The 23639-nt window shown below is 42.6% G+C and overlaps 1 protein-coding gene across 8 annotated transcripts in view; it reads left to right on the forward strand.

Moving 5' to 3' along the window:
* Positions 1–22039, forward strand: part of SUN1 (Sad1 and UNC84 domain containing 1) — a 316273-nt gene extending 294234 nt beyond the window's left edge. For all 8 annotated transcript variants that reach the window (XM_086940550.1, XM_086940554.1, XM_086940551.1 and 5 more), the window contains 5 exons: positions 11617–11701; positions 12414–12529; positions 15859–16026; positions 18914–19006; positions 19645–22039. In XM_086940550.1, coding sequence (XP_086796676.1) covers positions 11617–11701; positions 12414–12529; positions 15859–16026; positions 18914–19006; positions 19645–19761 — 579 coding nt within the window. In that variant the 3' untranslated portion in view covers positions 19762–22039. The remainder of the gene's footprint in view (positions 1–11616; positions 11702–12413; positions 12530–15858; positions 16027–18913; positions 19007–19644) is intronic.
* The last annotated feature ends 1600 nt before the right edge of the window (positions 22040–23639 follow it).

Consider the following 23639-nt stretch of genomic DNA (forward strand, 5'->3'; position numbering starts at 1 on the left):
ATGATCAGATTTGTTTTTTTAATTCAAATCATTTTTATTGAAAATTTTGGAAAAAAGAAAGACAATACAATAAATTTCCATTCCATAGATTGATTCAACCATAGTAGTAAGTGACGTCTACACAAAATCAAAGAAAAATAAGGACAAGTGTGTCCGATACATCAAATCTAAGCAATCAGCGGGAACATTAACCACGGTGCATTCAGAGGTAGAATATACAGTCAGTGGAGCATACGGAGGTAGAATATACAGTCAGTGGAGCATACATAGATAACAAACATTTGCAAGTCTACATCATGGGGGATCAAAGTGGGAGGACGATGCGTCAAGAGAGGACCATAACTTTTTGTTGGAAGGTTTCCATGTAGCTGATTGCAGCGCTGGGTTATCTGCCCCTCTCAAGAAAGAGAGCCACTCTACCCAGATTTTAAAATTGACCTCTGCAAAATGTTTCCACTTACAGAGGATGACCTTGCATGCCAGCGTTAACATTACATCTAAAAGTTGTCGGTCATGTATGTCTGGCAATTGTGTGTCTAGTGCACCTAGTATGATATAGATAAATTCCTATACAGGTTCAATTCCAAATATCTGGTGGATATAAGCAAAGATCTTCTCCCAAAATGTTTGTAATAAGGGGATGTCGAAAAGCATGTGTGCTAGATTCCCGGTTGTTGACTGGCAATTCCAGCAATTGGGCGTGTCTTTCAGGTGGCATTTATACAGCCTCTGAGGAGTCCAGAATGCTCTGTTCAGCAGCATGTATTTCGTCTGGCAGACGATTGGGGAAACCTTATTGGACAACGCAGTATTATGTATTACATCCCAGTCTATCGCTATTCCTGTCTAATTAGGTTCCGATTACCATTTACCTTCCACTAGCCTATGGGATTTCTTGGGCATGGGAAGGAGTAGCTTATAGACTCTAGACACGAAATGGCTAGCATGGGTCAGAATTGGCAAGCGCGTCATAAGCCAAGGTGATTTGTTAGTAAGGGCACGTTTAGAGATGGTGGATTTCAGTTTCAGGAACTGGTAAAATTCTATGGGTGGCAAGTTATAAGTCGTCTGCAATTTCGAGAAAGGGATGGGTTGTGTACCATCGTAGAGGTCTTTAACCATGTTAATGCCTTTTTCGGCCCATAGATCCCAATAGAGGGTTTTGCCATCTATCTTAAACATAGGATTCCTCCACAATGACACCAAGGTAGATTTTTTGACTACCGAGTTCGTTTTATGGGATTGGTCAAGCCTTAGTAGGGCTCGTCTAGTATTTAACAGGATGTATTTGGAGTGAGGTAAGTGTGTTAAATCCATGGTAAGGAGGGCTGGAAGGGGTGCATGTGTGATGATAGAATTTTCAATAGTTAGCCACAGTGGAACATAGTATGGGGAGTCTACCAGCCAAAGAGCACCCTGTTTGCAGAGGAAAGCCGTATGGTAGTTCCTGAACGAGGGGAGGCCCAGGCCGCCTTTCTCTTTTGCTAGTTGCAACTTTTTTTAATGATATCCTGGCTCTTTTCCCTCGCCACAGAAACTCCCCAAACAGCTTATCCACTTTCTTGATAAAGTCGTCCGTAAAAGTCATTGGGAGCATGCTAGCTAAGTAATTAACCAGTGGTGTGCACATCATTTTAAGAGTTTCAGCCCTACCCCACCAGGAGAGAAACTTGGGTGACCAGCCGTCCAACAATGTGGATATCTTTTTTACGGTCAGCTCCTCATTCACTTTTAAGGTTGATATTAAGTCTTTCCCGAAATCCAGCCCTGGGTATTTAAAATATTGTGGTTGCCAGGTGAGGCCAGAGGTTCTGAGTATGTCTTTATTTCGACATTATTCAGGAGTTTGACCTCCGTTTTGTCCTTATTCAGTTTATAGCCTGAAACCCTAGAGTTTTCATCGATAGTATTCATTAGCGCAGGAATAGCTTCATCAGCTCTTTCCGACATAATGAGCACATCGTCCGCGTACGCAGTTAGTTTTACAGTACAGCCATTGAACGGCACGCCAGCAATGGCATCGTTATGCCTTATATGATATAGGAACGGTTCAATTGCTAGCAAAAACAAGGATGGGGAGAGAGGACATCCTTGTCTCGTTCCCTGTTTTAGACAGAAAGATGAGGAAAAGGAGCCACCTGCTCTAACCTTCGCAGTAGGGCAGGCGTACAGGGACATTACAAGTTTCGTGAATATTGTGCCTAGGTTGAATTTGTGTAACACTGCTTTGAGAAAAGCCCAGTCTACCTTGTCGAAGGCTTTTTCAGCATCCAACGTGATTGCCGCTGTGGGGGTATCTAGAAGTTTTGCTTTTTCCAACACACGTGCCAATACTCTGGTGTTATCGCTGGACAGTCTGTTTTAAAAATCCAACTTAAGATGGGTGTATCAGGTTAGGGAGGACTCACTGGAGTCGGGCTGAGAGAATCATAGCTAGTATCTTACAATCGAGATTAATCAAGGAAATTGGTCTGTAATTTTTTGGCAGGGATGGGTCTTTGCCCTCTTTGGGGAGTACCGCTATAATTGCCTCCGCTAAGGTACCCTTCACCTCACCTGTGTCAGTAATTTCTTGGAACAGGTGAAGAAGAGGATCCATCAGATCTGATGCAAAACTTTTGTAGAATTTAGCCGTAAAGCCATTAGGGCCAGGTGCTTTTCCACACTTTAGGCCTTTGATCGCTTTCTCTACCTCAATCGCACTGATCGGGTCATTTAGACTCTGTTGTTCCTCTGATGACAGTTTTGGTAAGTCACATTCATTTAGGTAGTCCTGAATCTTACCCTCTTCTTCAGATGTGTTCTTAGCGTATAGGGTTTCATAGAAGTCTTTAAAGACTTCCGTTATTTCGTGTGGATCTGAATGGCCTACCCCTGCAGAGTCCTTAATAACATTGATTGAGTTCTTCTGAACCTTGAATTTTAGGTAGGCTGCCAGGCTTTTGCCCGCCTTATTAGATTCGCAAAGTTTAAATCTTCGCCTTCTGTCCAGCCATACGCCCGCCCTTTCACTCAACAATTTATTGTATTCGTATTTCTTATTAGTCATTGTGTTAAGTGTCTCGTTGTCCCTATATGTCTGGTGTCTATTTTCTAAGTCCGATATCTCACGTTCTAGGGTTTCCAATTTAGTGTTGTTCTTTATTCATTGCAGAAAGAATTTTGATACATATCCCCCTGAGCGTGCTTTTCAAGGCCTCCCAACGTACAAGGTCTGAGGTGTCCCCTCTCTCAATCAACTCTAGATACGAACGGATGGCTGATTGAATAGCAATCCGATGTTGGTCTTTATTTAAGATATCCTCATTTAGTCTCCATGATGTTTGTCTTGGGAAGGGCTTAATGTTGCTGATGGAAAGGGAGATACATGAGTGGTCTGACAGAACTCTCGGCTCAATAGATGTATTCTCTATCTTCTGGACCCCATTCTGTGTAATAAAGATGTAATCAATACGTGAGTATGAATCATGTGGGGATGAGTAGAACGTGTAGTCCCTATCCGTGGGATTCTGTATTCTCCATGTGTCAACCAAGTGAAAACGACGGCACAAATTAAGAAATGCATTATGTGATTTGTTTGGCTTGAAAGTACACCGTGAGTCTCTATCCAGGGCTGGGTCAAACGGGAGATTGAAATCTCCGGCCAGTAAGTGTACGGCCGAATCAGGGATAGTCTCGATCTGCTTCACTAGTCCCTCACAAAGGTTTAGGTCGCTAGTATTAGGGGCATAGATATTGGTGACGTAGAATTCTGTGTTGTCTCTGGCAAGTTTGGCCGTAACCCATCTACCTTTTTCATCAGCTGATGAAGAAAATAGTTCCACCTTGGATTTTTTCGCTATTAGTATCAACACTCCGTTCTTTTTACCTACCGCCTCTGAACCCACCACCTCAGAATAGAACTTATTCCGTAGCGTGTAAAATTGTTTCGTGTCTAGTTTGGTTTCCTGTAATTGCACAATATCGCCTTTTTGTCTGCGTACATAGTCCAATATCTTCTGTCTTTTTATGGGTTGATTTAAACCTTTTACATTCAGGGACAATATTTTTAATTTGTCCAAGGAAGCCGCCCCGAGCGGCGTGTCAAGTGTAGGATGTACCATTTCAAGTTATTGTGGACATTATAAGAGCATTATAAACCTCGAAGAAATGTGCTCCATGCAGCACAAAGGGTAGGGTGTCCCCCCTCTTGTAGTGTGTGGCACTTGGCTGACTAGGACCTCGAGCAAACGTGAAAGCAAGCAAGTATGGCATACAAACGACACATCTTGTCCAAACAAAGAGTAAGCATGAATAAAATTAAAGTAAAAATAAGAACCAGAGCATACCCCCCCCTATCCTCCCCATCCCCCCCACCCCACCCACCCCTACTGCAAATAGTAAGCATGGTGACTTGAGGAAAACCGCAGTAATCCCTCCCGTCAATGTTAATATTGCGTAAACATTGGAACAACCTTCTGAAGCATTGAACTTTATGCTATGTCTCTTAGAACCATGAGCAGTGTAACTCAACTATGGAACCTTAGTTCCGGCTATTCTAACCAATTCTTACATATTGAACATCAAACGAGACAATCTTGTGAATGGAAATCGAAAGGAAGCCATTGTGGATTAATTTTGCCACCAGACTCGCTGTTCTGGGGTTTCCTAAAATCTAAAATGAAATGATGCATAAGCAAGAGTGACTTACTATCAACAGTTGCGCCTTTCGCCAACAATTTTAACACCTGAGAAAAGGCGACAATACCACAAATTTTAGACAACCTAGTAACTGGTCACAGCAATAGAGCAGAACAGTAATTAAAATCAATGAAACAAGAGGCCAATTAGGCGCATACACAGGTGAGTATTACAAACAGAAGCGGCATCAAGGAGTCAAGAGCACAATGGTTTGCTGATATTTTTGACCCAGAGCAATGCGCTAGGGCAAAGCTCGCATTAGCAGGTGAGGCTCTCGAATGTAAGATCCTGGCCGAGCAGTCACCAGAACCATAGATTCATAGATATGGTGAATCAGTGCCAACAATAGGGTTAATCATAGGCAGCATATTCCAAAAATGCTCATTTGTATCCAGTGGCCGTGGCCGCCATAGTGTCGGGATTATTGGTGTCCATGTCGCGCTCCTCCAAATCATCGAGCATACGTTTAAGTTTCATAGGATCCGAAAAGATGTGAGGAGACCCACGAACAATCACTCTATACTTTGCCGGACCCACAAAGCCAAATTGATAACCCCTTGATTTTAGTGGTGGGCGCAGGGCCAGAAACGCTTTCCTCACTTCTACTGTTTCTTTGCTATAGTCCTGTGAGATGTAGATCTTTGCGTCCTTCCATAGAATATGGTTGTGTTTCCGGACAAAGGCGAGGATTTGTTCCACGTGTTGATATCGTAGTGGATTACAAACGATGGGTCGGGGGCCTTTTTGCGTTTTAGTGATCCTTCCCGGTACTCTGTGTGCTCTGTCAAACTCCAGAGGATTGACGAAGGTCAAATTTGTGGCCTGAGCAAACCACAACTCCAAAAATTGAACGCCGGATCCCTGCAAATCCTCGGATCCCTCCGGAACCCCGAAATTGCGCAGGTTCCCTCTCCTGTTTCTGTCCTCCAATTCGGCCAGCCTTCTTGTGGTTTGGTCTGAGGATATGTTTAGGTGTTTCAGAGCCGCACATGTTTTGACTTCATTGTCCTCAAGTCGGCTAATCCTGGATTCTGTCTCTGCAAGACGCGCGTTAGTGTCCGTAATATTCTGCCGAATGGCCACTACTTCCTCCTTAGTTGCTTTGGCCAAGTCTTTAACCTCATCTAATATGTGTAGGATCATGTCTATTGCGTCGGTGGTGACTTTCTTGGTTTTGATAGGTGATCCCGGGTTCGAGTGGTCGGATTTAACCCTTTTCAGGGTATTTTGCTCTTTGGTGTCCATTATGTCCACTCTGGATCTTAAACGTTGCCTCGTGGGAGTCGTCGCTACAAGCACGTGAAGCAGACTTGATCGACTTCTGTGTTTGGCCCGTGCAGTCATCACATACAACTACTTATTGTGATATTGTCAAGAACTTGAAAAGTCTCTCACCGCAATTGGGAGCGCCCTGCCATAGATCCTGAAACAAAGCCCATAGCATAGAAAAGCATAGTAAGGTGTCCCCCGTTGATGTGAATTGAAGGTTAGGTAGGTTGATTAGAGCTGGGACGCCATTTCTTGTAGACCAAGAAAGTGAGAGCCGGTATCTTGAAACGCTGTGTGGGACTTAGCATCTGACGATATTTGAAAAGACCTGTTCTCCAGGTTACAATCTTTTCGCTTCTACGTCACATGTGGAGAGCAGGTACACGTGGGGAGCTACACATAATCTCTGCGGGCATAGTCGGTCAGGTCACATAAACGCGAAGCCTCGAAGAAACACCCTTGGCGTTGATTTTGTGCGCGCCACGGGGTGCTGCAGGAGATCACTTATGGCCGATAGGACACCTGGCGTCATGGGGGCAAGCACTGCATAACAGAAGTTCATGTGCGCTACTCATTCGCTACTCGTTCGCCAGACCTTCGTCACTAGTTGAAATCTGCGTGTCAGCTCATTATTAACTGGTTTCAGTACTGGCCATTGACTGATTAGCCGGTGTTAGAGGCGTTAGAGGGTCGTGTTAGGCAGTTGTAGAGATGGCGGCCGCCATCTTTGTAAAGGTGCTGGGAGCCAGGAGCGCTAGCATGGCGGGCTGGTCAAAGTTTGTAAAGTACTCACGCGTCCGGAATTCGACAGCACTGTAGCCCCAGAGCAGGTATGAGCCCTCAAGCCTTCAGTCCTTCATTGTGCTTCAGACCTTCGTCTCTCTGGGCATTTGGTCTGCCTCGTCGTCCGCGCGGCACACCGCGCTCGCTTCCTCGTCGACTTCACGGCTGGGGCGGTCCGGATTCTCGCTCGAAGTTTTGCCGGTTCTCGAGCAGCCCCGCTCTTGAAAAACAGCTCACTGCATTCCGCTTGTGTTCCGATTTGCAAATCAGCTCTCACATCTCGGGTTCAGCTGGGAAGAAGCGTTCCAAACTTTGATGTGGGATCGCTTCACGGGAGGAGAGACTCTCTACACCGCCATCTTCCTCAGCGTCCAAACCACTCCCCGAATGATCACAGATTTTAACATCAAATCAGAGGTGGTGCATATCTTTAAGAAAAACTGGCACATCTTAAAAACTGATAACGTTCAAAAAAACCTTCTACCTGATTGTCCATCGATAACTTACTGGCGCTGCCAATCACTCAGGGATCATCTAGACCATAGTCACTTTTCAACTCCATCACAATCCCATAAAACATTAACGGTAAAGGGATTTTACCCATGTCTCTGCTGTAAGGCCTGCAAACACAGTAAAAAGGAATTTAATTATCCAGGAAGATCCCACTAGAGAGATCAGAAAGTTTCTGAATTGCAATTCAGAATACACAATATACTGCCTGGAATGTCCATGCGCTATATAGGCAGTACGATCCACCCTGCGAAGAAGCGGGTGCTTGAGCAAATGCGTGCTATAACGAACAAGGATAAGACCTATCCTGTAGCTCGCTATTTTGCCCAACACTATCAGAGCAATAAGGATCTATTAGGCTTCTACAGCTTAGATCAGATAGACCGCAGGGAAAGGGGAGGAGACCGAGTCAAAGCACTCTGAATCCTGGAGTCTAAGTCTAAATATATCATCGATCTCCAAACCAGGGCCCCTTGGGGATTAAACAATGATGAAGAGATGTGGGTACATCTATGAAGATACTGAAAAACTAGAACTTAGAGTGATGTAACAGGGTGAACCTTTTGAATAATTCAATCTTTAAAAAGGAAAAATGAATACACAAAGAAAGTGAGCTATTGTTCCATTTGAATTTAGATTACATCATGTATAAGAGAATATGTTTCTTTATTCAATAGCTCATATCAATACTGAGACATCTGCCCATACAGGGCGAGATATTATGGAAGGGAAGCATTATCGAAATGAAATGTATATTTTGTGACACAGATTGGTCATTTGAGTATATTTGGATGAAGGATTATGAATTGATATTGAAAACCTTAGAGAATCACTGTTTTTATACTATACATGATATATTGATATCTACTACACGTGTCTTATTTTTGATATATTGACAAATGCGTAAACTTCGATTTGTGATTCCCCCACTTTTTGCACATACGCTGTTTTGTTGTTTAATTTTAGAAGCACCAATGCACTTTATTACATAGCCTTTTCTTACAAACACACATTGAAGAATACATGTTAAAAGATGGCCGCAGCATTTTTAACCTTTGCTGTGGTCCTTCCTTTATATTCATGTGATGTGTCACGACTAAAAACGGCTGCACTTTACACGCAACAAACCGACACTGACCAAGCCGTGAGGCGAAACAAGTCTGTCGGGGGTGAGGGGTCTGCAATAAACATCTTTGCAAAAGGATACCTATGTGCTCTCTGTCTTTGGCCTGATCAAGCTGATAATACCTTTGTAGTATAGGCAATGATAGTTATGAATCATGAAATAACCAGTCCTTAAGTTTAGTGGGTACTTAAATAAGCCAGAGTATGTGCCCTTTTGTAAAGTTTGTACTCTAGTTGGACAACGTAATTTGTGAGCAAATAAAGGTTCCCTTTTTATCATTTAGTGCTCTTGAAACAGTCCATCTACATAAACTAATTACTACCTGCTTAGGTTGCTCGGTAGAGGGCATCCTTGTTCACATCAACAGATTCATTTTTGCTTAACAGGAAAGGTCTGTATTTTAATGGGGGGGTACCATCCATCGCCACTTTGCGATGGATGGAGTGTGGAGTCCAGAGCGGGTGGGGCCGGAATCCCGCAATCCTTGGCCGCGTGGGCATCGCGGCACCCCTCTTATCGGCGGCGGACCTTGGTACGAGCGGCGCTGGTGCGCGCCATAGACCGGCGGACGAGTCCCGACAGCCCCCGCCATTTTGGACACTGCGGAAGACGCCTGGCGAGTTCCCCGGCTCGCACACGGATGGACGGGGTCGTGAATATCCAATGCGCCGTTGGGAGGCAGCTGAAGGGCACTGATCGGACTTCTGCCTTAAATCACGGGGAGCGTCCTTGGAGCCGAGGCTGCCTGACCCCATCGTGGCGCCCGGCAGTCGGTGACGTTCCCCCGGATACGGTTGTGAGGTGCTGGGCGAAACGAGCCCCATGCAGACTGTGAGTAGAAGGGGGCTTCCCCCCCCCCCAGGGGTTGCTGTATGCTGGGGGGAGGGGCGTTGACCACCTGCCCATCACGGAGGCCCCACCAGTATTGTGCCTGACCTTAAAATGGCGGCTTAGCTCGCCACCGACCACCTCCATCGGCAGCTCACCATCAAGAAGGCACATCCAAGGGCACCTGTGGGGGGGGGAGGGGAGGGGGGGGGGGCGATCAGTCCCAACAGTGTGTTCTCCCTACTCGTCGCTGAAGCCCTTACGCGCTGACCCCCTAGCCGGCTGGATCTTATAGGGCGCCTGAGAAGGAACGGACCCACTTTTAGAATGATTCAAAGCTGATCCATGGAAACTTACTCCGAACTAGCAGCATTTTTCCGGGGGCTCTACTACCTATTTCCCCGGTTGGACTCCCGTAACTGTAATTCGCTTAGCCCTATTCATTTGACCTGCCCTCTTCTTCCTCCTGATTTATGGCGATCCTCCATCTACCCGTGTGCGCCTGTGTGGCCCGTCTTTCCGCTATCCCTCCCCGCTCTCCTCTTCTCCACTTTCCTGCTAATGACCTCTGCCCTCACCTGTTTTTGCCCCCACCCTGTTTATCTACGAATTTTCCCTCGTCAATTGAGATCTAGCTATTTTGTTCTGATGCCCGATGGAGCTACCTAGTTTAGCTATAGGAGAGACAGGTCAGGGATTTCCCTCCTTGTACGTCACCTACCCAGTCGGTTTTTAGCCAGACTTCCTTGCATCTCTCCTGTCGTCTCTTCCCTCATCCTCCCTCTATTTATGTCTCTCCTTCCCCCCCCTCTCTCTTAGTATTGAGACTGATCTATTTTATCTGATGCCCGATGGTGCTACATGGCTTAGCTATAGGGGAGATGGACCGTGGATTCCCTCCTTGGTCGTCACCTACCCAGTCGGTCTTTAGACAGACTTCCTCTTGTCTCTCCTTGTTGTCTTTTCTCTCTTTCCTCCCTTTCCCACCTCCCCCGCCCTCTCCAATGCTCCTCTCTCCTTTCTCTCCTCTCCTAATGTTTTGCCTATTATTTTTGATGTATTGTGTAATTGTTGATCTTGTCTGATACATTGTTGATCCTCATGTATAGTGCGCTGATACCTTTGGGTCTAGCCAACCTCACTTTCCCTCCTCCCCTCCTCCCCACTACTTTCTCGCTCCTCTCTCTCCTCCCCTAATGTATTGCTGACTGTTTGAAATAATGTTTTCTTGTTTGATCTTTTCCTATATATCGTTGAACCACATTGTTGCACTTCCTTTCGTCTCTCCTGCAGTCTCCTACCGCATCCGCCCTCTATTTATGTCTCTCCTACCCTCCTCTCTTAATGTATTGAGACTGAACTATTTTGTCTGATGCCCAATTGAGCTACTTAGTTTAGCTATAGGGGGGAGATGGGACGTGGATTCCCTCCTTGGTCGTCACCTACCCAGTCGGTCTTTAGACAGACTTCTTTTCGTCTCTCCTCATTGTCTCGTCCCTAGCTCCTATCCCCTCTCCCCCGAATTCTCTCCCCTTGCCTGCTACTCTGCCTACCCCCTGTCCTTTGTGCCCTTTGACTAAGCACTCCTTCTCCCCTTGTTGGGGAAAGATCCAATATTTATACTCTGGAGTCTCAGCGAACCCGCTGAGTGAGTCCACTGCGCCAAGGGAGCCACTCACACTTGAGGTATGGTATGGCACCCCTTGCCAAAGCACTCCCTCTCTCCTTTCTGGGGGAAGGATCCAGTATAAAGGCCTTGGAGTCTCAGAGACCTCTCTGAGAGAGTCCACTGTGCAAATGGAGCCTCTCGCAACCGAGATGAGGAAGTGATACCACCTCCCCTGGGATCACAGCTTACTGGACTTTGGACGTTTGCCTTGATTCGTCTACCGGTTTGTCTACCCGTCACCCTTCCCCTCCTCTTCCCATGCTGTGTTTCTCACCCTACCCTCCTCTTTCCCTCCTTCATTATCTGTCTACTTCCCCTGCTCCAAACCCCCTCCCCTGAATCTCTCACCTTGCCTGCTTTTCCCCTTACGTATTTGTGCTTATTGTTTATCTCGACCTTACCAGCAACTATGTGGCCATGCTCTAGGAACTATGTAACCTTTGTTATGATGTAACCTGTAACTGTGATCTGATGCACATGTAAAGCGCTCTGATACTTCCGGGTCTAGCCAGCACTATATAAAACTCTTGAAAAATAAAATAAAATGTTGCCTCCTGGACCCTCACTGTTCACTGGCATCACAGTACGCAGGATGTGGTGCACAGCTCAGGATTTGTTACATTCCAAAACTGAATTTTGTTGTTATGTACTTTGCTAAATATTCAGCTTCCTATTTCTGTATTCATGTGTTTTTAAGTTGGCATACAATGTCTTTAATTGGCAATAAACGTTTTTCCATTTGTTTTCACAGCAAGCACACATCATTGTTAATAACGCATTAAAGCTATATTCTCAAGATAAAATCGGGATGGTGGACTATGCTTTGGAATCTGGAGGTATGGTTAAATGAAGAAATGTTTTACCTTCCTCATTTTCCAGGTTGTGTAATGTGTTTTAATGGATGTGATTCTCTGGTAACAGTTCAAACTCGTTACATGGATACCTTTAACACTTTCAAGCTAAGATAGGGATTCAATGTGCATATAAATGATAAGCTTGTAATCCATATTTAATAATATATTAATACTAAGCCGAGAGAACAAGATAAGTTGTGAAAGAACCCTTTTTGTTTTGACCAGTCAGTGTTATATCCAAACACTGGCTACACAGGTGATCCTTATTTGCATAACTCCAGAGTATATGTGTCCATTGAGACTATGACTGCAGACACTGTAGACCTACTCAGATAGGACTGAGGAGCTGTCCAAGAATCAAATGAAATGTAATTTCTCTCCAGAATTCTTTCTTTGCAACCAGCCAGAGCTCTTTCATTTTCAGGGGTGAAGTTACAACCAATTTTGCAAGCATTCAATAGACTTGTTTACTTATACGAATTCATTTTCTGGCCTTTTATGACTTATGGAATGCTGGTTAATGCTAGGGGCCAGGTTGTGAATGAGCTGTCTATTGGGAAGGTGACCTCAAAAGGGACATCACATGATGCTTTGAGAGCAAGTATGTTTGCTAAAAGCTGCTCATTGATTGCAGGTTGGAGATTGGACTTCCAAAATACCCAATTAGACTGATGTAAGATTTTCCTTCTTTTAGGTGGAAGCATTCTGAGTACTCGCTGTTCTGAGACGTATGAAACCAAAACTGCCCTAATGAGCCTTTTTGGAATTCCTTTATGGTACTTCTCACAGTCTCCTCGAGTTGTGATCCAGGTAAATTTGAGAACTGAATGGGACAGTAGATCACTACTTTTTCTTCTGAAATCACCAGACTTACACATGTATGTATGTATGTGTGATCGTTCTGCTCTCCACCATGGCCCTCAGGCAAACCTGTAATAACTGACAAAGTGGGGCCCCTTACAAATAATACATCCACCTATAAGAGTAACAACTAGTCGTGGTGCCCTTCTACAGGATTCTTTTGTGAAGGTTACAGAGGGAACAATTCTAAGGTTAGAGAAAAAAGGCCGCATACCCCATAATTCCCCTTCCCCAAATAAACAGTGACTCCCTGACTATACCACACTTGTCGGGGGAAGAATGCAATAATTCCTCCCCATTTGGCGGTCTATAACTACAGAGAAATGGGTGTTAGGAATTATCCAACATGGCTATTGCCTGGAGCTTACCACCAATCCTTCACACATTCCACCTCCTTCTCACAAAATGTCACAGGAACATTTGCACCTGCTCAAACAAGAAGCACAGACTCTTTTACTCAAAAGGAGCCATAGAGCCTATACCGTTACAATATCAAGGGTCAGGAGTATACTAATCCTTTACATAATGTCAGAACATTTCCACATGAGGACACGTCAACAAGTGCTCCCACTCCTACGGCAGGGCAACTTTGTCTACTCTAGACTTAAGACACATATTTCCACATTCCAATTCACCCTGCTCATCGCAAATTTCTTAGATTTGTGATAGCAGGGCAACATTGCCAAATCAAAGTACTATCGTTTGGAGTCACCACTGCTCCCAGAGTGTTTACCAAATGCCTGGCAGTAGTCGCCGCTCATCCGAGAAGGCAACACATCCATGTATTCTCATACCTGGACGACTGGCTCATCAAAGCCAGCACTTACCACAAGTATCTGCAACACACGGAAGCCACAATCTAGTTGCTACACCAACTAGGTTTTACAGTGAATGCCCTGAAGTCCCATTTGCAGCCTTCCAGCATACAAACTTATCCGGGAGCCACCATAGACACTCAAAGAGCTCTAGCCTCTCCCAATGCAGCCAGAATTCTTAGTATTCAGTCTCTTCTCATTCAGTTTCAGCCCAACAAATCGTTACCAGCAAGAGTCTTCCTGCAACTGCAAGGAATGATGCTGTCTTGCATAGTAATCAATCTTCATGCAAAACTTCACATGCATCCCCTCCAAGAATGCTTAACAAGTCAGTGGAACCAGTCGCAGGGTCAATTGACCGAACTAGTGTTGGTAGATTGCTGCACCCATCGCTCTTTGCAGTGATGGAACCCATAAAATGTATCCAAAGGGTGGACCTTCATCGACCCTGTTCCACAGACCGTGTTAACAGCAGACGCATCACTCACTGGTTGGGGTACTCACTTGCTCAATCACACTATCCAAGGATTGTGGAGTCTAAAGCATAAAACGCTTTATATAAATCACCTAGAAGTACTAGCAGTGTTTGTAGCTCTCCGAGCCTTTCAAACTCACCTCATAGGCAGAGCTGTCATTGTCCACACGGACGACATGGCAGCTATGAACTACATACAAAAACAGGGGCGGGGGACACACTCTCTCCAACTGAGTCATATTGCCCAGGATACAGGCCCCAAATGGTTAGAACAAGAAAATGCCAACTTTCTAAAAGTGGCATGTTCTGAATTGTGGCTTAAAATCCAACTTTTTACTATCAACGAGGGTGTAAAATACAATTCTTTGGATACCAAACATCAGCATTGCTACCTGCTCCCAAATGAACGTTGTAACTTAGCAGATGTAATAAGATAACCCCATGTTATCCTATAGGAGAAGGGTAGGTGTAGTAGTAGTGAAAACGAATTTAGGAGTTTTTCATTACCAGTACATGTCCAACTTTTTAAATGCACTCCACCCAGCACTGTAAAAAGAAAGGTTTAGGTCTGCCGAAAGGTTTATATTGGCAGGTCGAAATGCCAGATTAAAACTGCACACAAAGGTTGCAATAGCAGACCTTCGAAGTGTTTAAAAGGCTATATAAGTGGTGGAACAGTAAGTGCTGCAGGCCCACTAGCATTTAATTCACAGGCTCTGGGTGCATGTGGTACCCACTTTACTAGGAACTTAAATGTAAATTAAATGTGCAATTTTGTTTGTAAGGCAATCTTGCCATGTGTAAGGAAGTCCAACACAGATTTGTTAGGGCAATCTTAAAAATGCTGTCTTCTCCTTATGCCTGTTCAAAGAAAGTTAATCAAAATATTGGTTCCTGGATGATGCATAGTACTTTATGTAAAGGTGTTGTGTTTTTGTTTTCTAATGTATTCCATGAAATTCCCTTTCTTGTATTTTTTGTATTTTAATTTACTAAGTTCTAATCATTTGTATTTGGCTGATGCAAAAAAATCAGGCTGATTAACGTGATATTTCGCTGCAGCTCATTTATCTGCCAATGTCTTTTTAAATAATGTATGGGATAAAGTACCCACTGCCATACATTATAAGGACATTACAATCACCGAGAAGTTGCTGGACTATAGAGATGAATGATATTGAAAGCAGAGTTCCGGTCATGGAGCTATTAGCTGACTTCCTTTTAATATATGTCAGTGGATACTTTATTACTTATATTGTATAGTCACATTAGCACCCTTCCCACAAATGTCTTCAATCCTTCGTGGTGTTGCTCTTTCGTATGAAAGAGATAGGATGTATGCAAACATGATAAATAAAAGTGTAAACTGTACTTTAAAATTAAACACACCAAAGAGGAATTGGATATCTTTTGCTGAAAGATATCGGAAAAAGATTTTTTTTAAATGTGTAGCTTAGAATGTGTAGAAACATGTAGGACAATTTCATCTGTCCTATAATTACCCCAAGTGCGCAAAAAATAAGCATGTTGCAATAAATATCTATTTTCTCCTGATAACCGTTCATCTAGAAAAACAGAGGTTTTGTTTTTGCTGTTTAAATTGTAGCTTTAATTATACACGGTTTCCCTTCCTTCCCCCTCTTGGTACTGGCTCTGCAGCAGCCATTATGGTGTCAGAACTCAACAGTAATATGTTATTACAGTTGAGCAGCTACATCATTTCTTTATTACAAGCAACTGGAGACTTCACAGGTTGCATATAATTAGAAAATTAGAGACTAGCTTCATACAGGGATTTCAGGCTCCCATGTATTAGAAGTCTGTTTTAGGCTTAGTAGCTTGTTGCTCCCAGATGTAATCGACAATGTGAAGAGCTGGGTGTTAATTTTCCAGTATGTATTAGATGGGATTAGTTACTTTAATGCACCCCAAAAAAATTCTAAAACGTTTGGAGATTGAGTAAATATTTTGAGTATTTTTTTTAATAGCCTGATATGTATCCCGGAAACTGTTGGGCATTTAAAGGATCCCAGGGCTATCTAGTGGTTCGACTTTCTATGCAGATCTACCCCACGGCATTTACACTGGAGCATATACCAAAGACACTTTCACCAACAGGAAACATCACCAGTGCACCTAAAGAGTTTGCAGTGTTTGTAAGTAAGCCTTTTGTGGTTCTCAAATGATGGGATGATTTGTTTGTTTTCAGTTTTTATCTGGAATGTTACATTTTCAAATGCTTGCCTGTGTATTAGTACAGTACAATGCATGTATCAAACTTGTGGCCATAACTGAAAGACCATTTGCAAGTCTTTACCCTGGTAATCGCAGAGGCAAAATACAATTGCCCTCCTCTTCTTTCTTCCATATGTCCCAAGTCCTTTTGTTAACCACACGTAAGACTTCTGATCCTCCTTAAACGCAACTCATACCTCCCAGCTGTAAGAGAATTGTGCCTCTTGTTAGACTCTACCTATCCACCATAACCACCATCAATGTAATCTAATCAAAACTGAGGGAACACGCTAAAAATGACGATGTACCGCTCATCCATCTTAAGCACCCTTTTTAGTTTTTAAAAGGACTTCAGTCCATTATTGTTAGAGGCATGCTAGAGTTCTCACCGAGATAACCTTGCCCAGATGCTACCTGTATCTGGATGGGCACTACCTTGCTCATCAAGGGAGCTCTTTTCTTTTGGGAAGGGATCTGAAACTAAAATTGCCTAAGGGGACCCAAGGTATTTCTTACAATGTTTTTTTTCCAAGTGTCCCCTGGGAAGATTAAAAACAAAGCGCAGAGCCTTAGGAGAAAGTAATCAACTCCAGCATCTGGGGACTACAAGGTTCAGCCACATTAAATAAATAAAAAATAAGAAATAACACAATAATTCATATTGGTTTTTAGATCTTCTCGTACATTTTGTCTGTTTAACACAGGCAAACAGGCACCACACTGCGTTGACTTTCCGAACATTTACCCAGACAACGGACATTTAGCTATATTTGGAAACTGACTTGTGAAATGTCCTGCAACCAACGCAAGGCAATTGCTTGTCCTGTACACTCCGTGGTGTTTTGATTCCCTTTTTGTTTCTCCAGGCATTACTGTTACTGCAAGCTTAGCATAGACTATCAGGCCTTCAGACATTCTGCAGGTTCCTATTAAGTGTCAGAAAATGGAATCTGAAATAAAGTAGACTCTACAAACTGAACCTGTGTAGCCTTCCTGCTGCACCTCAGTCTATCAAGAATCAAACATAGGTAGAGAATGCGGGTGGATCTTATTACAGAGGTCCACAGATCAGTTCTTGACACCACTGACTTTCAGAAAATACCCCGATATAGTCCACCAGTGGTATTTCCATCACCACTCTAACCTTTTGAAGAAAATACTGTGCTGAATGCTTCCCCAGATGAACTCTTCTTCCAGGAACTGGAAGATTCTACATTACCACAAGGCATTCAATCCAGCACTTATACCCAGCCATACATCTCTAGTTGTTGCAGACGAGGAACTTCTTGACACAGACTCCCCATCCTCTGCTGCCCTTATTTTTCATTTTGGCATTGTCCTAATTGCCGCTTAACATTTGCTTCCCACTTTCTCCTTGTCTGCTCACCATTCACTGTCATTCCTTTTTCCCAATCCCCAACTGTCCAACTTTTTAATGCACTCTTGACACTCCTGTTTATTTCTGAGTCGAATCATACCTTATGATATTTTCAACAAGCATTTTTTTTATTCCTATATTACTCACAACATCTAATAGTGGACTTCTATTTTAGCCCATTTTTGCACACTTCAGATGATCAGTCTGACTTGCCTGTTTTAGCTCTGTCTGAATCATAGTGATCTATAAAACATGTAGAAACCTCTTGCAGCATTAAAGGTTTCCAGTCTCAAGCTTATCTTTGCTTTTGTGCTTGACAGTAGAAATGTGTCCCATGAACTGCGTTGTTATGCAGTGAAACTTCTGGATAGTTGTGTTCTAGGATGCTGGTGCCTTGTGAGGTGCTAACAGCAACTTAATATATGCAGATTTGCAACATATCCATACTGCAGTATTCTATGATTATCCGAGTTCCATTAAGTGCAAAACTGCCGTAAGTGAAAATGCACCTTTATGCAAGTGAGGTGTATTATAAATTTACCAAAGGGGATGAAGGACGGAGTGTTGAACAATGCAAGCACTCACCCCCAGTCAACTGATCTGGGTTCAATCCATCATCATTCTTTAGCTCACTCCGCCACCCCAGTTCAGACATGGCCATACGCAAATCAGTCTGTCCCAGTGCCTCATGGGAATAGTCTTCTCGCTCCGGTGCCTACTCAACTCACGGGGTCTCACTCTGCAACTCTGGGCAATAGCTTGCTTAATCTCCACGACGGCCCCTCGCGGCGGGATGCCTGGCTTTCACCCTGTGGACACCCTGCCGGGGCCTCTCACAGGGGAATACCAGGACGGGTTCCCTAAGCAAGCGCCAGGATGCCCTTTGGGTGACAGGTTGCGCTATATAAATACACCTACATTTAAATTTACATTTACAATAGTCCAGCCTGAACTAATAAGCCATGTCTTCCCTGGACCGGAAACAAGCATCCTGCGACTGGTTTCTGGCTAATCAGCCGTCATCAGCCAGGTTAGCTTGAATCCAGTGGCAAAGTGAGTGAGGGACCCACGTCTGGGCATACCCTGCCAACTTAGGACGAACAAAGCAAAACCAAAGGGGCTATTATAAATTTACCCCAGCATTAGGTGAGTGTTCTCACCTACAATGTTTTGTGGGGGGAAGGGATCTAAAAGTGACAGGAAAAATTGGGGTTTGGAGATGGGTAATTTGTTTACAGTTTTACACTATCCATACAGAGTTCTCTGCTTCTGAGAGTATTGATGTTGAAAGGGAGCATACTGGTCCTAATATATGTTGAAGTAATGTGAATTGTAAGTACAATTGTTCACTTTTTGACCAGTTTGGCTGAGAGGCAGATCATGCAATAATGGTGTTAATATCGCACTGTAAACACTTGTTTCGGTCACAGGGTTTGGAAGATGAGTATCAAGAAGAGGGAAAGCTTCTTGGCCAATACATGTATAATCAAGATGGAGATCCACTACAAACTTTCCAAGTGACTGTAAGTTTAGTTTCAATAAGAATTTTGTAATTGTTTAAAATTAAAGGACATGACATTTTGAAATATTTCTGTTTTGAGAAATGTTAATTTTGGAAATTAGGGTGATTAGTCATTTACAGTTTTACATTTCAGCTAAGCAAAAACATTGGCGTAAATAATGCATCATCACGCCACTTGACATTGCATGAATGTCTCAATAATCCCTTATAATGAAAATAATAGATTTTCAGGGTTTTTTTTGTTTTCTTAGTAGTGGTCAATAATTAAGTCAAAAGTAGTAGTCTTTGTGGCGGGATCTTTTGCAGGTCTGCAAACTGCCTAGTAATTTACATTTAGAATTTTATTGGAATATTTAAAGTAACTGTGAATGTAAAGAAAATTCTCTTGTCCTCCCCAATCAAGTATCCCAAACAATCCTACAAAAAGTATTGAATATCCGATTTGTTTGATGTCTAGTGGCATCTAAACCCATATTTAAAACTCATTACTAGAAAGCGCTGTTCCTACCTGGAAAGGCTCTCAAAATTATTTGCATGGTTGACATTTGTGATGAGTAACATCAATATAATTAACCAAAGACCTTCCTTAAATTGTGTTGTGTGGAATATTAAAAAAGGTATTTTGACATTAACTTGCAGGAAGAAAATGAAATTGCCTTTCAAATAGTGGAACTTCGTATCCTGTCTAACTGGGGTCACACTGAGTACACCTGTCTGTATCGTTTCCGGGTGCATGGGAACTCTGCCGTCCGATGAAGAATCCTGGGTCCTCGTTGTTTGTACATTTTATTATTTGTATATTCTGAACTCCTGAAACACTGGAAATTTCAGGGATGTATAGAAGTGGCTTATACAGCAGAATCCATTTTCTCTTCCAGTTAAATATAAAGGTCTGTCCAAGTACATAAAAACCATCTAGTGCTCAGCTTGTTGGTGTCAGTCCACTATATTGCCAGATTTGTACCCGTGTCTCCCAGTGGAGAATAATAGTGCATGAAAAACACTTGGCAATCAGGATGTCCATTTAATTTAATTTGGTTGTGCTCTGAGGAGTCTTTTGTCTTAAGTTGCTTGTTAAACTGAAAACTGTGTCTGCTGTCATCTTAACTACTTCGGATAACATGGTTTAGGCAATTATTCTGTTTAACTGTATTTTTGCGGAAGACTTGTTGCTTTGAAGCGATCTTGAGATTTATTTTCTTTCGTCCATATCGTTGCTGTTCATCGACCCTGTATATTTTGTGCTGGAAACAAAACACTGAATTATAAAGGCCACAGTCACTGAGCTACTGGTCACCATATTGTTTGTAGTTCTGGGCTCTAAGAACACACCGTTGGCACTTTGCATTATATCCTGGTGAAGAGAACAGAATCTTGTCAGGCTCATTAATGCTAGTTATTTAAATTGGTTTTCCCTTGGGTAAAGAAATAAACTGTAGTGTGTTCAGGGTTGCAGGAGACGCCAAACAAAACGAATATATTTTGAGCAGTTTACAATGACATCCAATTTTACTCCACGGTATAAGAATACTATTATGGCTGTTTGACGTTTTTCTGTTTTGAACTGCCTGTATAGTAAGTACCAGATGCAGGAAAATTGAACAGTCTAGCACTTATTCTAGCTTTTATTGGATGTTTGAGGGTATGTGTAACAAAAAAACTCCAATGAAAACTCTGACCATGCGTCATTATGCCGACTGAAATGGCGCAAACTTTGAAGAAATGGATTTTTAAAATAGTTAGTCTAGCTCCAACAGAAGAACAGCTCTCATCTCTCATTTATTTGTCTGATAGCCTTGAGTGGAATAATTTTTTTTACTTCTGTCTTTGTGACAGTTGAATTGAATTTATGAATCAACGCAAATGTCCAAAGTTCAACATGCCTAAAATGTCTCAGAAGTCCAAGATGACTATGTCCCCTGTACCATTATAGTTGCATGTTAAAACACAACGGAGTTTTAAGTCCTATAAGCGATATTCAAGAGCAGGTGGAGGTTGGGGAAGGGATATCAACTGCACTGAAGAACATCCATCCATGGTAGTTTGTTTTGCTTCAGATTTGAATTAAATGCAACATGGGAGGTAAACATTGCATATCACAAATGGAAATGTGCAAGCAATGGTGTTTCTAGGCTTGTGGATGAGCGTCATTGAAATGAATGTGTGCCATAATTAGAAATCTTGTTAGTGTGTAACAATTGAACCTAGCCCCTTTTGTTTGTACAGTTTTTACTTTTACAGATTACCTTTACATAAGCTTTTGCCTTATTTCTTGAAGTGTCAGTCATTTATTTGTAGAATATATTTGCCCTTTTTGTATTTTTGTTCTGTAAAACTCCATTAATTTTAATGTTTTTATTTGAAAAAGTTACTAATTTATAAGCAAGATGTATTTGTTATATGTCATACTCTAGACTCCAAAGGCTGAATTTTGGTGGTGGGTTTGACCAATATTTTTAACCAAAATACATTTCTCAAACATTGTTTTGCTTTTTGTACAGAGATTTTAGTGGTGATTTTTGTATGTTTTATTGAAAGAAAACCTCTCATCTGCCCTGTACCGTAAACCCTAGTGTACTTCCATGATGAGAAAAAATAATGGCTTCTTTTTTGAATAATTGACTTTTTATTTGTATGTTGCACAACTGTCCTAAGACAAATGAAAGCCTCACTGTAGGAATTGCCTCTGTTCATTCACCCAGCTGTTGTGCAGAACCCGTGGCCTATGCAGGAAAGTGTAATAAATGTACAGGAATTTCGTATATATTTCAAATATATAGATGAAAGGCATACTATGTAAATCTAAGATGGGATAGGGGATAAGTATGGGGACATTTACAAAAACTCTAATTTATTTTTAAAGAAATAAAATAGGACTTTGTGCAATGTATTTTTGTAAACGCTTTCCCAGTTATTTTGTCTGAATGTTTACCTGCTTTCAAAATTGTCTGAATTCTAGTCCAAGGTTTAAAGAATGTAATTTTGAAATTGCATGTAATATTTGAAAAACAGTAATAAACAGTGTATTTTCTTTTTTCGTATCTGTTTATTTTTGTACGTGGTTGCTCTACTACTACTACTAGCACTAAATTGGGTTGAAGGAGACGCTGAACCTCTGTTAGTGCTGCCTGTTCACAAACCCATAGGTGGTTGTCTATCAGCTAAGAGACACATGGGCCACTATCTTAATGCTGCTGCGGCCAGCCAAAGCCAGACTTGTTAAAGGACCAAAACTACTCAGTGTGACTTAAATCAGAAAATTGGCATCAAACCGTGTTTTGAATCACAAAGATTTTATTCCTTTGATTTGGTTGAATTACATCTTTGCCAGAAAGATTTTGTGGTGGTTGTTTCTTTAGGATGGCTGTGCTGGGTTGGCAACAGGGTTTTTTAGATTATGTACACCCGCCCCCGCCCACCCTTTAAGTAAAAAAAAAGTGTGGGTGCTTTGTGTGTTTACTGAACATGCTGTCACCTTTTCGTGATTTCTTAGGATGCTGGATCATTGATTGAGCGTGTGAAATAGATCAGTTAATATACAGTAGGAGGTAAGTTTGTTTACATTTTAAGCTGAATTACCTTTTCCATGTGTATGCTTTGATTAAATCCCCTAAGAGCCACAGATGGTCAATAGAACTTTTGGCATCACTTCAAGAGCTTTCTAATGGGAAAATTTTGTAGATTTAAAAAGGTTCTTCCTAATTTAATAAATAAGGTGAGATTTTTTATCCACTAGTCCCCCCCCCCCCATATGTAGTTGTCAAATTGCTGCTAGAAACCTGGACTCCGCAGCAGTAAGGGAATTCTGAAATCTCCCCTATTGCCCCCCTGACCAATTCTGTGCTAAACTCCGCTTAGCTTAATGTAATGAGTATTTGTTTTCCCGTTGCATGCTATTACTAAATTATCAGCCATTTGCTCACCCCTCCATTCTGCCCAACATTGTGAAGTGTGGATTGTCTATTAATCAATTACTTTTTTAAAAAAAAGTTCATTTTGGTTTAAAAAAACAAACGTTCAGTTCCTAAAACAAGAATAAGTAGTTATTGAGGACGAAATACCTACCCTGTCGCTCACGGCTCCCACAGTTTTATTCATCATAAATAAATAGGTCTGTAATGTTAGTCTAACATAACATAATGTGTACTTCTAAAGACACAGCTAACTCCTGGGTCACTTGATGCTGCAATAACATGATTTTGTTGTTCCCTACCTCAGTAGTACTCATTTTATTGACCTCTGAAGGATGTGTGACCCACCAGGATTTGGAACTGACTATTGGGCCAAACACAGAGGCCTAGGGTTTAATTATATAGGAAGGTAGGCTACTTCTATCAATCAATCAATCAGATACACTTATAAAGCGCGCTACATACCCGTAGGGTCTCAAGGCGCTGGGGGGGGGGGGTGGGGGGTGCCGCTACTGCTCGAACAGCCAGGTTTTCAGCTTCTTCCTGAAGGAGAGGTGGTCTTGGGTCAGGCGCAGGTCGGACGGGAGGGAGTTCCAGGTCTTGGCGGCCAGGTAGGAGAAGGACCTTCCTCCTGTAGTCGCTCTTCGGATGCGGGGGACGGCGGCGAGGGCGTGGTTGGCTGATCGGAGGTGGCGTTTGGGAGCGTAGAAGTTGACTCGGCTG

The sequence above is a fragment of the Lissotriton vulgaris genome, chromosome 10, assembly GCF_964263255.1.
Source record: "Lissotriton vulgaris chromosome 10, aLisVul1.2, whole genome shotgun sequence".
In the NCBI taxonomy this organism is placed as follows: Eukaryota; Metazoa; Chordata; class Amphibia; order Caudata; family Salamandridae; genus Lissotriton; species Lissotriton vulgaris.